At 38.1% G+C, this 13,163-nt stretch overlaps 3 protein-coding genes across 8 annotated transcripts; 1 reads left to right on the plus strand and 2 right to left on the minus strand.

Moving 5' to 3' along the window:
* Positions 1–412: 412 nt before the first annotated feature.
* LOC109160254 (protein IQ-DOMAIN 1-like) lies at positions 413–7,063 on the plus strand. 3 transcript variants are annotated; one of them, XM_019308523.1, is made up of 7 exons: positions 413–533; positions 1,356–1,476; positions 1,579–1,833; positions 2,247–2,474; positions 4,360–4,473; positions 5,511–6,078; positions 6,331–6,521. In XM_019308523.1, the coding sequence occupies exons 2-7, from the start codon at positions 1,393–1,395 to the stop codon at positions 6,495–6,497; spliced, it is 1,416 nt and encodes a 471-aa protein (XP_019164068.1). In that variant the 5' UTR covers positions 413–533; positions 1,356–1,392; the 3' UTR covers positions 6,498–6,521. The 3 variants fall into 3 exon arrangements, with proteins under 3 accessions (XP_019164068.1, XP_019164069.1, XP_019164070.1); XM_019308524.1 differs by lacking the exon at positions 413–533 and adding an exon at positions 569–794; XM_019308525.1 differs by lacking the exons at positions 413–533; positions 6,331–6,521 and adding exons at positions 852–918; positions 6,528–7,063 and having other exon boundaries at positions 5,511–6,027.
* An 865-nt stretch (positions 7,064–7,928) lies between these two features.
* On the minus strand, positions 7,929–11,903 carry LOC109160255 (outer envelope protein 80, chloroplastic). Of its 4 annotated transcripts, none has more exons than XM_019308529.1 (12): positions 11,776–11,903; positions 11,599–11,686; positions 11,421–11,487; positions 11,296–11,331; positions 11,049–11,193; positions 10,363–10,521; positions 10,176–10,246; positions 10,015–10,093; positions 9,778–9,893; positions 8,873–9,020; positions 8,642–8,711; positions 7,929–8,320 (listed from the first exon to the last, which is right to left on the minus strand). In XM_019308529.1, the coding sequence occupies exons 2-12, from the start codon at positions 11,630–11,632 to the stop codon at positions 8,163–8,165; spliced, it is 1,083 nt and encodes a 360-aa protein (XP_019164074.1). In that variant the 5' UTR covers positions 11,633–11,686; positions 11,776–11,903; the 3' UTR covers positions 7,929–8,162. The 4 variants fall into 4 exon arrangements, with proteins under 4 accessions (XP_019164074.1, XP_019164073.1, XP_019164072.1 ...); XM_019308528.1 differs by having other exon boundaries at positions 11,599–11,691; positions 11,776–11,878; XM_019308527.1 differs by having other exon boundaries at positions 11,599–11,847.
* A 348-nt stretch (positions 11,904–12,251) lies between these two features.
* Positions 12,252–12,827, minus strand: LOC109159937. The gene has a single exon (XM_019308051.1). It carries the CDS (start codon positions 12,825–12,827, stop codon positions 12,252–12,254), a length of 576 nt encoding a protein of 191 aa, XP_019163596.1.
* Positions 12,828–13,163: the final 336 nt, after the last annotated feature.

The raw sequence follows: 13,163 nt of genomic DNA on the forward strand, positions 1-13,163 counted from the left end.
GGAGAAAAAAGAAAAAAACAAAAACAAAAAAAAAATTGAAAAGTAAAATAAATAATAAATATGAATGTTTGATTATATTTAATGAGGTGATGTAAATAACACTTTTTTTTATTTACACCACCTATAAAGCTATTACATCTATTAAATAGATGGTGTAAATAGCAAATAAAGTGATGCAAATAGAATTTTCCAAATATATTTGAGGACATGTTAATGATTAGCTGCCTCTTATTTCCCAAACGCAGAGCAGATCATCATTAAACTTCTAATCCCTTCCATGTGTTAAAGAGACAAAGCTTTAATTTGGCAGTGCTGACTGCTGAGTGGATAGGAAATCCCGTGATTGACTCTTTTGTCTCGTGCTCGATAGAGACTAGAGACCACCTTAAACGACGCCGTTCCCTTTCTCCAGTTGCCTAAACCTCCCAAAACACCTGAGAATTATCATAATCCAATCGTTGTTCGAGTTGAGACCAAAATGAAAGCTGCCCTTGCCAAAAGATTTCACCTTGTGTTGACTACTTGAATCTTTGGTAGCCTGGTAGGTACATTGATCCAATCACTTTCTTCCCTCTTCTCAATTCTCTCTCTCTCTCTCACTACAATTCCAAGCAAAACTGTTCTGTTTTTGTTACTTTTCCTGTTAATTATGATTGGGGTGTTACTGATTTGATCGGTGCATGAGCTCTGACACGTGTTAAGCGGTGATCTGTGGATCTGCATTCTTATTTTGAGCATAGTTGCCAATTTTTGTGGGCTAATTTAGTATCCTATTTGCGTTAACTCTAGATAAGGTAAATAGTGTGGTGGAGATTTGTTAAATATGATCTGGGGTTTTTTAGTATCAGGTTTATGATGAATTCTTGAGATGGGGGTTTACTGCCCAAGAAGAGTTGCTTGTGGAATGTGGATTGTGAGGTCGGGCAATGGCTAAAGTTCTAAATTTAATGTGAAGTTAGAAACTTTACCTTGAAATAGCTGGTTTCAGATAGGCGTTTCTTAGAGAATTGAGAAATGTAGTGGAAAATATTTGTGATTTTTTTTTTTTTCTGTATATATTATGGAGATCTTAGGTTTATGGGGATCACTGCTTCACTGGGTCCAACTGTTTCTCAATTGAAGCTTTGAGTTAAGGTTTAGTTTAAATGCACCCTATGAGTTGAGGAACTTTGCTAGCCCTCTTTTTCCTGTTCTCCTTTTACTTTTCTTTTCAGCTGACAGTTAAAGTATTGCAAAGTGTAGATTGTTAAAACAGTTTGTTTGTTGCTTTTAGCTGTTTCTGTGTCCTTTCTTCTGGCTGATGGTGTATCAGCTTGCCGAAGTACTAATTCTTGACGTTTTTGTTTTCCTTGCAGGCCTGAATTTGGTAGAGCCGAAGCATCAGCTTTTGTCATGGGAGTCTCGGGGAAATGGATTAGGTCACTGATTGGTTTAAAAAGGCCTGAAAAGTCAAATTCTTCTGAAAATGATGAAAATGTGAGTAGCACTTTCTCGATGATGCTTTAGTGTTCAACAAACCGAAATTATTAAATATTGTACGAGGATTTGTACTGTATCTAAATTGCATTATTAATACAGAGAACAGGGGGCACTAGAAAGTCTAGGCATAGGAGAAGGCATTCTGTTCAGATAGATAGTGAATTACTTTGCAGCGAGTTGAGTCATAATGATAATGCTTCTACATCACTTGAAGATGCCACCACCGCTTCAGTTCCAATTGCTGCGTCCTCGCCTTCAAGCTCACATCAAAACCACGATGCACCTCAAATTCATCGCAATATTGGAGAAGAATGGGCAGCCATTCGCATCCAAACAGCTTTTAGAGGATTCCTGGTACGCAATTTTGCTATCAGCTAGTATATTTTTCTGTCTATTTTTGGTTTAAAATATCTCTAGCTTTACTGGCCCTGTTTGGTAGATGTCTGTTAGCTGTTAGCTGATTGGGTTAATTAGAGGGTATAACTAGTTGATAACGTTAGCTGATTGTAGAAAAGTGTTTGGTAAATTAGCTGTTAGCTAATAGCTTTTTGGTATAATTTATTTTCTCAAAAAGCTAATTGAAAAAGTTACTTTGAGCAGCTTTTTGAATTTTAGCATTTTGGAGTTACAAAAATCCATCTTTTCCAAGGTTGATCTTTTCTTCATGTTATATTGGGAATATATTTAAAAGATAAAAGTTTCTTTGAATGTTGACTCATTGCTTTGTTTTCGAAACTTCGGTCATTCTTAAAAATGGTCATTTTCAGGCGAGGCGAGCTTTACGGGCTTTAAAGGGGTTGGTGAGACTGCAAGCACTTGTTAGGGGCCATGCCGTAAGAAAACAAGCTGCTATCACCCTTCAATGTATGCAAGCTCTAGTTAGAGTTCAGGCTCGTGTCCGAGCACGGCGTGTTCGTATGGCATTAGAAAGTCAAGCTGCACCACAGAAGCTTCAGCAACAGCCAGAACAAGCGGCCCATGTTCGGGAAATAGAAGTAAGCAATTTCTAATCCTGCCACATTGAATTTCTGTATCTAGATGTTGCCAATGCAACGGTGTTGATGTCCCCTGGCATTGATAAATATGATCAGAAATCTTTTTCTCTCAAAGATAGGCATATAGAAGCAATATGACCAATATGAGTTGGTTCTATAACATTTGAGATGGTCTCCAGAATTAGTGAAGTTCCATATTAGCCTTATATTGAGAGTTTCTAGCATGTATGATCTTCGTATTAGGAAACCTTAGTCCTATTCCTAGGAGTGAGCTTAGTTTCCTATTCCTAGTAGGATTGGTTTAGCCCTAATGTTCCTATAAATATAGGATCTTTATACAGTTTAATATGCATAGAAATATGGCAAAAACTTGTGTGAGACGGGTCGGGTCAAGATGAAAATGTAATACTTATACTGAAAAATGTAATACTAATCAGGAATAAAATGTTACTTATAAGGAAAAGTGTAATACTTTTACATTTTGATTTAAAAGTATTACACTTCCCCTTATAAGTAACAAACACTTTATTCTTGATTAGTATTGCATTTGTCAGTATAAGTATTACATTTCCATCTTGACCCGATCCGTCTCACGAATAAGGATCTGTGAGACAGTCTCACTGGAGAGTCACTCAAGAAATATAGATTACACAGAGATACAATCTATTGTAATCTTTCATTATAATATATTCTTTCTAATCTTTTTTTCTTTGGTTTCTCACATATTTTGCTTCTGCCTAACTGGCGGTCCCTCAATTTCAACATCTTCTATAAACTGGAACACATAGATGTTGGCATAGTTAACATAATTATAGCCAAAATTCAGCACTTCTCCACACCCCCCGCCCCTTTGGTTGAAATCTGGGGAAACAATTGTGGCATTGTTAGAATCAAACGGCCTGGGGAAACAAACATACCAGTGCAGGAATTGAACACCATCAGGAAATAAACATGGCATACCGGTAATCAATGCGGAAACAAACACAGTAATGCCAAAACTGAGCACCCTTGGTAAATAAACACAACATTACTGGAAATGAAGATACTATTCGAGGAGGATGGCAAGTGTGGCAAAGACTGGCAGTAAGCATCGTGTCACCTGGATGAAAGGATCCCAATGTTGTTAGCAGCCACATGAATCGTGATTGGACCAACAAAGAGGGAGACCTGAGCAAAAAATGAAGAATGGACCAATCTTCTCAGCTTGCCTTTAGGGCTGGTTTCTTACACCAAGGTTACAAACCAGACGGAAGGAGCATAAGATATGGTCACCAGAACAGTAACCCTGATAGCTAGAAATTTGGAATAGTGACTCCAGTGACTCTTAGGGGCAAGTAGAAAAAAAATATAAAATAAAAATCTAGAGTTTAGGCCTCTATTACCATGTTGAAGAATAAAGGTTTGAAGATATGGCGGATGGCCAGTAGCCACTAGCCACCACCTGCCTGGGGAGGCGAAAGCTAATATATAAAACAAGTGAAGAGAGAATATAGTAATGTTGTAAATATTATCTTGTTTACACATAAGAGTATGTGTATATGTAATTATAGAGGGGAAAAAAAAAGATTCTTAAGTTGAGACACTCTAAGTTGATATATACTTTAAAATTAGATTATACTTTGGAATTTAGATTGATATACTCTAGGAGTCTAGGTTGATGTACTCTAAGTTGGATGGTAACCATCCAACCTATAGGCTATCACATTTTACACATTCCAAATATTCAACATCTTGACCAAATATCATTGATGAGGGTGCCAATCCTTATAGGAGTTTCATTATAAAACTTCTCGTGCAAAAAAGATAGTTTCCCCTGGTGTTAGCTTGGTGAATAGTTTAAACATGCATTTGTTTCACCTTCTCTTGTCTTCAACTCCATTCACAGGAAGGTTGGTGTGACACTATTGGGTCTGTGGAAGAAATCCAAGCCAAGTTGTTGAAGAGACAAGAGGCAGCAGCTAAGCGAGAGAGGGCTATGGCATATGCTTTGGCTAATCAGGTTCACATTTCACCTTGTTCTCAGTAATGCTGCATTTATTTTCCTGATTATATTTTTGCAACATGCTAAAGAATGCTTCTTTTTTTTTCCATTTATAAGTACAAGGTCTGAAAATGTTAAGAGAAAAGAACATACGAGTAGGTGCATATGCTAGCTTTGCCTACATTATTTTGATTTCTCACCTTTCATAGCAATTGGTATATGATATTATAATTACTGATTACATAATTACACCTTCAACAAATGCAAAAAAACAGAAGGCTTTCCATAAAGAAGAAGAAGAGGGTACTAAATTGGCAGAAAATGTCAAAAGGGTAATAGATTATAGATAAAAAAAATGAGAAAGTTGAAGGATGATTAACTAATCATAATTTGGAGAGTTTTACTTGCATAGTTGCATATACCTGCCATAATTGAAGCTTTGGGTGATGAGATAGCGTACATGTATTTTCCTCTCTCTCAAGTGCCCATTAAAAGTTTCCACTCCCCACCCCCCTTTCCTTACCCCCTCATTTTGCAACATACATTATTAACAATAAGCTGGTCAAGAACCTTTGTTTATTGACTTCTCTGCCTTGTGTATGAAAGAAAAAGGGGCATACAGATAAGTAATACTCTAATTCTTTCAAGCCCCCAATGAGCCCATAGTTTGTCATCAGATTCTAATATTGATTAATGTCTTGAAAAATAATACTCCCTTTGTCTCATTTTATCTGTCATGTTTACTATTCATTGGTCAAACCAACTCTTTCTTCTTTGCTTATTTTCTTTAGTATTTTTTTAAATTTGATTTTTTGTGTTTAATAGTATTTTTAATGTAGTTTCTAAACATATAAATTTTATATACTAATGCTCAACTTAACATTATAAAAAAATTGAATTAAAAATAACTTCAGTCAAGTCTCGTTAACCGAACCAAACACAAAAAATGGGATGGAGGGAGTATGCTATAGTTTTCGTATTTTTTGTTGTTTCCATTTATCTCCATTGCTTTTACTATATTTGGCTTGAAAGCAGTCTCTACTTTGATACTGCAGTGGCAGGCAGGATCTAGGCAGCAAGCCACTTCAGCTGACTTTGAACCAGATACAAGTAACTGGGGGTGGAATTGGTTGGAAAGATGGATGGCTGTGCGTCCCTGGGAAAATCGCATTTTAGACATTAATCATAGAGATGGAGCAATGACATGTGATAATGGATCTGCAGATCCAAAGAATGGAACCAAGAACCAATTAAAATCTGTTGGGATGAAACCAATTTCTTCAAACATTTCAAATGAAAAAATGGGTCCGTCCCATTCAAGTACTAACAAATTGAGTGAAAAAGTAATTGCAAATAAGTCTGAAGGCCGCAAAACTTCCTCAATTAAGTCAGCAAGCACTCCTGAAGCGCTTACCATGTTTAACAAGCCAAAGTCTAAACAGAATGTGGAACATTTGGTTGAAGAAGCTGGCTCAAGACCAACCCTTGGTTCAAGATCGAAGAGCAATCCTAAAGAGAGATCTATCCCTTCAGATATACAAGGAAATAAGCGATTGTCTCTGCCAAATAGCCGTCAGTCTCTTTTTCACCCTTCTTGTTTTTTCATTCCCTTCAAATATTTTCATAGGGAAAATTGTAATTTATGCCCCTCCATAATATGCCAATTATCAATGTTACTCCTGAATTATTAGTGGTGTAAATGTTACCCCTCGATTTTCAAAACGGTACATATATTGCCCCTCCCGTACCATTGAGGGGCAATATATGCACCGTTTTGAAAATTGAGGGGTAACATTTACACCACTAATTATTCAGGAGTGACATTGATAATTGGCATATTATGGAGGGACATAAATTACAATTTTCCCTATGAAAATATTTATTGTGATGTTGGATTTAAGACATGTCATGCACCACCAAAAAGTTCCATGCCCCCTCATTCTTTTATTTCCCAGGATTCTATTTTAGGATTTTTTAAGTCCAGGCAACTATATAAATATCTTCCACACATATTACTCGCTGATTCTCTATTTCCAATCTGACTGAGCAATTGTGTGACCTCATTTAACCAGGAAAAAGTTCTGGAGCTCAAATAACAAGGCAATCCAGTCGAACTGCGCAGAAGCCCATGGAGGACAAATCCAAATTGAATGGAAATGATCCAATGGCTACAAAATTGGTTTCCCAAGATTAGTATTACGATCATTTTTAATGACTGGGTGGTCTTTAGTTTGTAAATACGGGAACCTAATTGTTGGGATATTCTGTGGCTACGCCTTAGTTCTATTTGTGTTGGAGTCTCACCATGGCAGGATTAAAACGAGGCATGCAAACTTCTGGAATAAAAGAAGGTGTTTGTTGTGATTCCCTAGTTCAATTTTGTTGAAGACTGAAGAGTTTGATCAGTGTGTAAGTATACAGTCTGGTGTTTGTTGTGAATCTTTGTATCAATCATTTGTTGATTAGATATATTACATTATTAGATGTGCTCAGTGTGTTGTGTTGTATCCTGTATTTCCTCATTGTAAAAAAGCTTAAGCTTCATCCTGTACAACTTCTTGAAGCCCACAGTTGAGAGTATTCATTCATTTATTTAAGCTGTGAGATACATTGGAAGCACAATGTTCTGTTGAAATCTTCATGAAAGATAGAAACCTTGTGCTAATAGTTTTATTTTTTTTCTGCAACATTTTGTTTTGGTAAAATTAAGCAGAAAAGTTGTCTTCGACTTCCGGCGAGAGTAGCGTATTGGTTTTCCTGATTTGAACCAGTAAGCTATAAATAATTTAGGTTGATTTATTTTCTTATAGTCTTTGCTAACGGGAAAATGGTCAAATAAGCCCCTAACTTCACTTAAAGAGTCAATTAGTCTCTTAAACGTTTAAAAAGTGCAATTACACCCTTTAACATATTGAGGCAATGAAAATCCAAAACCAGTAAACCGTCATCGGTCGCTGTCTAGGCGACCACAAATGGAAGACAACCAACGGGTGCCTTTCCCAGTAGAGTGACCAGTCGGTCGCCTTCCATGGAGAAGGCCAAATGTTTGCCTTCTCCATGGAAGGCAACTAATTGGTCGCTCAACTGGGGAAGGTGGTCGCCTTCTCTGGTAGATGTCGATCGCCGGCGGTTCGACTATCGCTAGCCACTGAATTGTCGCCAGAGATGGATAAAATTGATGTTCTCCATGGAAGGCAACTAATTGGTCGCTCAACTGGGGAAGGTGGTCGCCTTCTCTGGTAAATGCCGACCGCCGACGGTTCGACTATCACCAGCCACCGAATTGTCGCTAGAGATGGATAAAATTGATTTCGAAACCCGAATGACCTTTAATAGCAAAGTATTTATTGGTTTTTGCATTTCATTGCCTCAATATACCATGTAAAGTTTAAGGGTTTATTTGACCCTTTTCCCTTTGCTGATTAGGATCACAAAATGAGATTTACTGTGCAAATTTTCCTTGTCACTCAAAAAAGAAGATAAATTGTTCATTTTATATAGGACAAGATAATGGTAACTGTTAGAAAGTACATTATACAAATGGACAATGAGCTTCTCATCTAAACAATTAGGATTCAAACAAAGCAATGGTGTCCCTATATATTTTCCTGTCCCCCTAGAAATTAATGCTCTTCCTGTGAAACATCCTTTAACCCAAAGCAGAATCTACCTTTCATGAAACAAGAGCTTCAAGCTCTGTGATCAACTCATGAGGTCACATTACTGAAGCCGAAGTAGAGTGTTCTCTGTTCAAATGCGTTGACAGCAGAGTCCACGTGAAAATGGCCTAACCGAGACTTGAAGCGAAAGCCATACCCAACACTAACTCCAGTTCCCGGTTTTCCATGTCTGAGAGTAGGATTCCCTAAACATAACAATGAAAATCAGCTTGGATTCTTGAGAATACAAGAAAGATTCTCGGTTGTGAGTTTCTCTTTTTGTGGTTTACAGGTACAGAAGGGAAGACTATTTTCAAAATGATCAGATTCCTCATAGTTGTTTCCCTTTCCTTTCCTTTCGTGAAATTCCATCTCAGCATATTTATGTTGATAAATTATGGATTTGAAACAAAACTTGGTATATGCTTAGGCAATAATTTCTTCCAATTGTGTTCGTTTTGTAGTGCATTGATTTTTACTTAATCTAGAACTACTATTAACATTTCACATGAAGTAATGGCACTAACCTGGCACATGACGACCAGAGCCCAAATCAGATCCAAAATCCAAGAACGCCACACCATCAATCATCGGGTTCTGCAAATAAGAAATACTGTTGTTATATAAAGATTATCCCCCATGACCCTCACCGCCAAATGGTTTAGGTTGAGGTTTCCTAGATGCAGGATTAGGAAGGCAATCCCAGCCCGCTCTAATGTGCCAAAGTAATCTTGAAAAAAGTCTGAAAGAACACGTACAAAAGGAAATGTCAATTCACTCTTAGCAACCAGGCATGATCTACCAGATGCAATTGCTCCTTCCCCATACCCTCGCACACTATTAAGCCCTCCAATTGCAAAAGCTTGATAAGGAGCTATGTCCCCCACAATAGAGCCACCTGTAAGTCTGTCAGATGACAAGTGTGGGCATGAAATGCAAAGAGGCATTAGAAAATATATTCAAGAAATCAAGAATTGCCTGGTCATGAACTTTTGAGAGAGATTATATACTGTTACAATGCAGTATCCGTTCATAACTACTTTCTCAACCTACTGAAGTACAAAGAGTCAATACCGCCCCCACTGAAGCTCGAACCCATGACCTCCCATATGGAAAGCCGCTTCATGCCACTAGACTACAAGGTCATTGGCACAGTTGTTGCCAACCAAGAAAAGTCAACCAAATAACTTCAAGATATCCTAAGGTAACAAATCACATACTTTCTAGCTTTGGCATTTCAAAGGAAACAAGGTTGCCATCAAAACTATTTTGAATTTAGTCCATGGCATTTTTTCTCCATTAATTCAAACGCTTCTATTACCTGCTTAAGCTACTCTTCTCCTCATACACATCACCAAACCATTCTTAGTTCAAGGCTCTGCTTATGTTATGCTTCGACACATGTTTGACATTAGATATATAGCAGTTTTCACATTATTCTTCCCAATTATGAACTGAATTACAAACTCAACAGACTAGAAATCTATCATAGTTACATAATATTCTTTCATGGCATATAACTGTGAGATTGCCAAATGAATATTTAGAACTCTAGATGCTGGTATGGTTAGTACATGGTGGTACTAGTTGTGCTTGGACTCCTTTTGGTGCACAACCAGTAGTTAATCCCTTAGTCATTGGGTGATGAAAATTATCGACCCACCTTGTCAAGAGAAATGCGGGCCCAAGTTTTACTCCCTTTGATGCGACAAACTTGAAACGATTGAATATCAGCCACTTAGAAAGAATAGGAACCCCTTGCTCTATTTGCAGAGTGAACTGGAAAAACAAAAGCGGGTGCTTCAGAAAATTTATATAGTATGATATATTTACTAAACCTAAAATTTTCAACAACATTGAGATGATTCATCTTAGCGTAGCGAATATAAAAGCAGATTACTTCAGTTAAACTTTGATCATTTGCCCTTGCAAATCGAGATTCTTGTTTCAGTACTACCATACTATCATGATATCCACCACTGCAAACAATGATTGAGACACAACATCCAAAGTCAGGAGGCTAAATCAAAGAGGCTGAGAACCACCTAAATCTTCAGCTACCTGCAAGTCACTGGAAACCCATGAAGGTCTCTGCTTATTGGCCGACCATCATCGCTTACTGGACGAACATGCTGTAATACGTTAAGTTTTCTTATTGAGTAATGAGCATTTGAGTCATTCATGCATGAACTTAAACCATGCATAAGTAGTCATAGTTTCTAATTAATGACAACAGTGATACACTCACCTCAAACCTGACACTGGTTTTGCTACTCCAGTTGGAACTTGCAGGCTCACTCAAATCTAAACCAGCAGAGAAGCGAGATAAGTTCACTCCACCGCTTTCTGAGCGAGAGAAGTTGTCAACAGGAATTCCATGGATGCCAATCTCTGGAGAGACTGAATGCTGGGCAACCAATTAAATTCATATTAGATTCCATAAGATACAACAACAGCCTTGCGCTTCAACCCCACTTTAATTTAATTGAAATATGTATGGGAGACAGAGCACTTCAAACCTTGGCCAAAGTGCTTAAAGATACTCAAGGGATGCAAGATAAAGAATACAAAAAAAAAAAAAGGAAATAACAGACATTAAATTTTCTCTTAGATATAAAGCTCGGAGGCAATATCACTAAAGAGCAATTAGACAGGTAGAATTACTGTCATAATCTTGCCACTGCAGTACTGCACACTGTTCATGCAATTGTTTCAAAAACATCAATTTGTGCAGTCTACTCTTTCTGAGTTCTGACCCATTATTGAATTTGATATTTCAGGGATTTTTGGATGAGAATTGGGAATGAATGATAAGGCTGAATTTGCTATGTTTCTGGGAATGAAAAGGGAGCTCCAATTCCATATCAATTATTAAAACTAAATAATCTCTACCGTCTTTATTTTCCAGAAAGCAGATAGCAGCAAGCTGCAAACCTGAACTATAAGAGACTGTTGAGAAAGCCATTCTGGCCTAGGCTTTCTGTAAGCTATCAAGACATTTGAATCATAGAGACCTTTATCCCACAGAACATCAAGCTTCTCACTCTTGCCAAATAAATTTGGGTGTTTTATGCAAAGGCTGCACAAAAAGAATTTGTTAAACAACAGATTATACCAAACCATTTGAAAGCTAAAAGATAATTCAACCAAAAAACTAAAACTTTACAGCATTGATTGATACCTTCCTATAACTAGTTCAAATGGACTCCCAGAATTCCTGTTGCACAGATGAAGAACAGCATAGCAAAGAAAGCTCAGAGCGAATGATCAAACGAAACCCAGAAATGGAATTCGAACTCTACGCACCTCAAAGGTTGGAACATTAAACCGGCGCATAGTTTGTGTGTGAAATCCACATTCACATCAATCTTGGCTGTGCCCACAAATTCAAAATGCAACAGAAAGGTAAAAATCAATTGCCCATTAGTGGAAATACTCAAACGGAGACTAATAGATTAGCACGGTAGTGAGAAAAAGGACGCACCTTTGCCTGCGTGAATGCTCTTCTGAGCTCCCATAACATTACCGACTGTTTCACCATTCAACAACTCAATCCAATTCCGGCGGGTTGGCTAATCTTGAAGCGTTGGGTGAATGAGTAACATTAAAAATTACAATAAAATAAAATTTTAAAAAAATCTGGGAATAGAATCGCGAGTACTTGAAGTTATCTCTTTCTTGAACCGATTGGCTTTCTGGTTTCCCAGCTACCTTCGTCTTTGCCTAGCGCTGGGCCGTTACTAACCAGTTATGGGCTGTTTGGTTAAGAGGCACTAAACGACATTTGGTTCTCTCAAAATTGTGGTCTAAAATTTCATTTGCAGTCTTTTTTTTTTCCTCTGTTTTTTTTTTTTTGAAAGCCTGCAATTTCATTTGCAGTCTTTTCATTTTTGTTCAGGATCAAGAATGATTATATTAATGAATCAAAGTTGCAATACAGTCGGGGAATATAATCTCAGTACATAGCTTAATCCTGAACAAAAGCTAACGAAGCTAAAGTATGCACATGCGAATTAATCGGCCTAAAAATATAATTTAACGAGACATAATTAGACGAAGAAATTAAACTCCTACATTGGTCCACTATGACCCCAACATAGGACATTATATTGGTTGATTCATGTCGTATAGCATTCCTCAGTTGTATACAGTCTGTGAGAAGGGTGACCGTTGTTGTATTTTTCTCCAGTAGCCAGGATAGAGCCTCCTTACATGCCAAAGCCTCCGCCATAAACGGCGACAAACAACTTGGGAGTCTTCTTTTTTTGCAGCCAAAAAGGACCCTTCGAGAGACAACAACACTATGCTGTATGTAGCCTCCCCTGTGCCTTCTCGGTAGCCAGCGTCTACAAAACATCGCGGCATGGCGTCTTCCTCGCCCTCCACCATAGCAGTTGAGGTCGCAGCTGGGCAGCGGCGTGTGATCTGCCGGAACGACTGCAACACCGCTGTGGCCTGTCTCCATGCAGCCGTAGGGTGAGGGAGTGCGGCATCCCATACGGCCGAGTTCCTGCATCTCCATAGACGGTAAAGCAGCGCCACTACGGCTCCACTTTGATCCTTTGTTAACATTGTAAGCACAGCTGTTAGCCACTCGGGGAAAGAATTGACAACAATATTTGTTACAGGCAGTCCTGAAATATTCCAAACATATCTAGAATAATCACAAGTATCCAATGCATGCATCACATCTTCATGAGCCACCCCACACATTTGGCATGTGGGATCCACTTCTACCCTCTTTATAATCAATTATTAGTTGTAGGAAGAACATCACAAATTGCTCTCCACAGAAAAGTCTTCCATTTTGGAGGTACCTTCATCCCCACATCGTAGTCCATTTCTCAAGCTCCCCTGGCGAGTGGTTATAAATCCCCATAATGTTCTTGTAGGCATTCTTAACTGTATAAACACCATTAGGGTCATCAGGCCAATACCATGAGTCCTCATACCCCGGACTTACAGGAATCCTTAGTATCCTATCCACATCTTCCTCATTAAATAAATCTGTTAGAATATGTGGATCCCAGGTAGTAGTCTGCTCATCTA

Source organism: Ipomoea nil, unplaced genomic scaffold, assembly GCF_001879475.1.
Source record: "Ipomoea nil cultivar Tokyo-kokei standard unplaced genomic scaffold, Asagao_1.1 scaffold2845, whole genome shotgun sequence".
Taxonomy (NCBI): Eukaryota; Viridiplantae; Streptophyta; class Magnoliopsida; order Solanales; family Convolvulaceae; genus Ipomoea; species Ipomoea nil.

What these genes read in the sequence shown, in the direction of transcription:
- LOC109160255 (XM_019308529.1), bottom strand. Translation starts at nt 11,632, where the DNA reads ATGGGAGCTCAGAAGAGCATTCACGCAGGCAAAG. An exon ending in AACAGTCTCTTATAGTTCAG is followed by an intron (nt 10,522 to 11,048) that starts GTTTGCAGCTTG and finishes TTGGTTGCCCAG; the next exon opens with CATTCAGTCTCTCCAGAGAT. An exon ending in AAACCAGTGTCAGGTTTGAG is followed by an intron (nt 10,247 to 10,362) that starts GTGAGTGTATCA and finishes AACGTATTACAG; the next exon opens with CATGTTCGTCCAGTAAGCGA.
- LOC109160254 (XM_019308523.1), top strand. Translation starts at nt 1,393, where the DNA reads ATGGGAGTCTCGGGGAAATGGATTAGGTCACTGATTGGTTTAAAAAGG. An exon ending in CAGCTTTTAGAGGATTCCTG is followed by an intron (nt 1,834 to 2,246) that starts GTACGCAATTTT and finishes GGTCATTTTCAG; the next exon opens with GCGAGGCGAGCTTTACGGGC. An exon ending in CATATGCTTTGGCTAATCAG is followed by an intron (nt 4,474 to 5,510) that starts GTTCACATTTCA and finishes TTGATACTGCAG; the next exon opens with TGGCAGGCAGGATCTAGGCA.
- LOC109159937 (XM_019308051.1), bottom strand. Translation starts at nt 12,827, where the DNA reads ATGTGTGGGGTGGCTCATGAAGATGTGATGCATGCATTGGATACTTGT.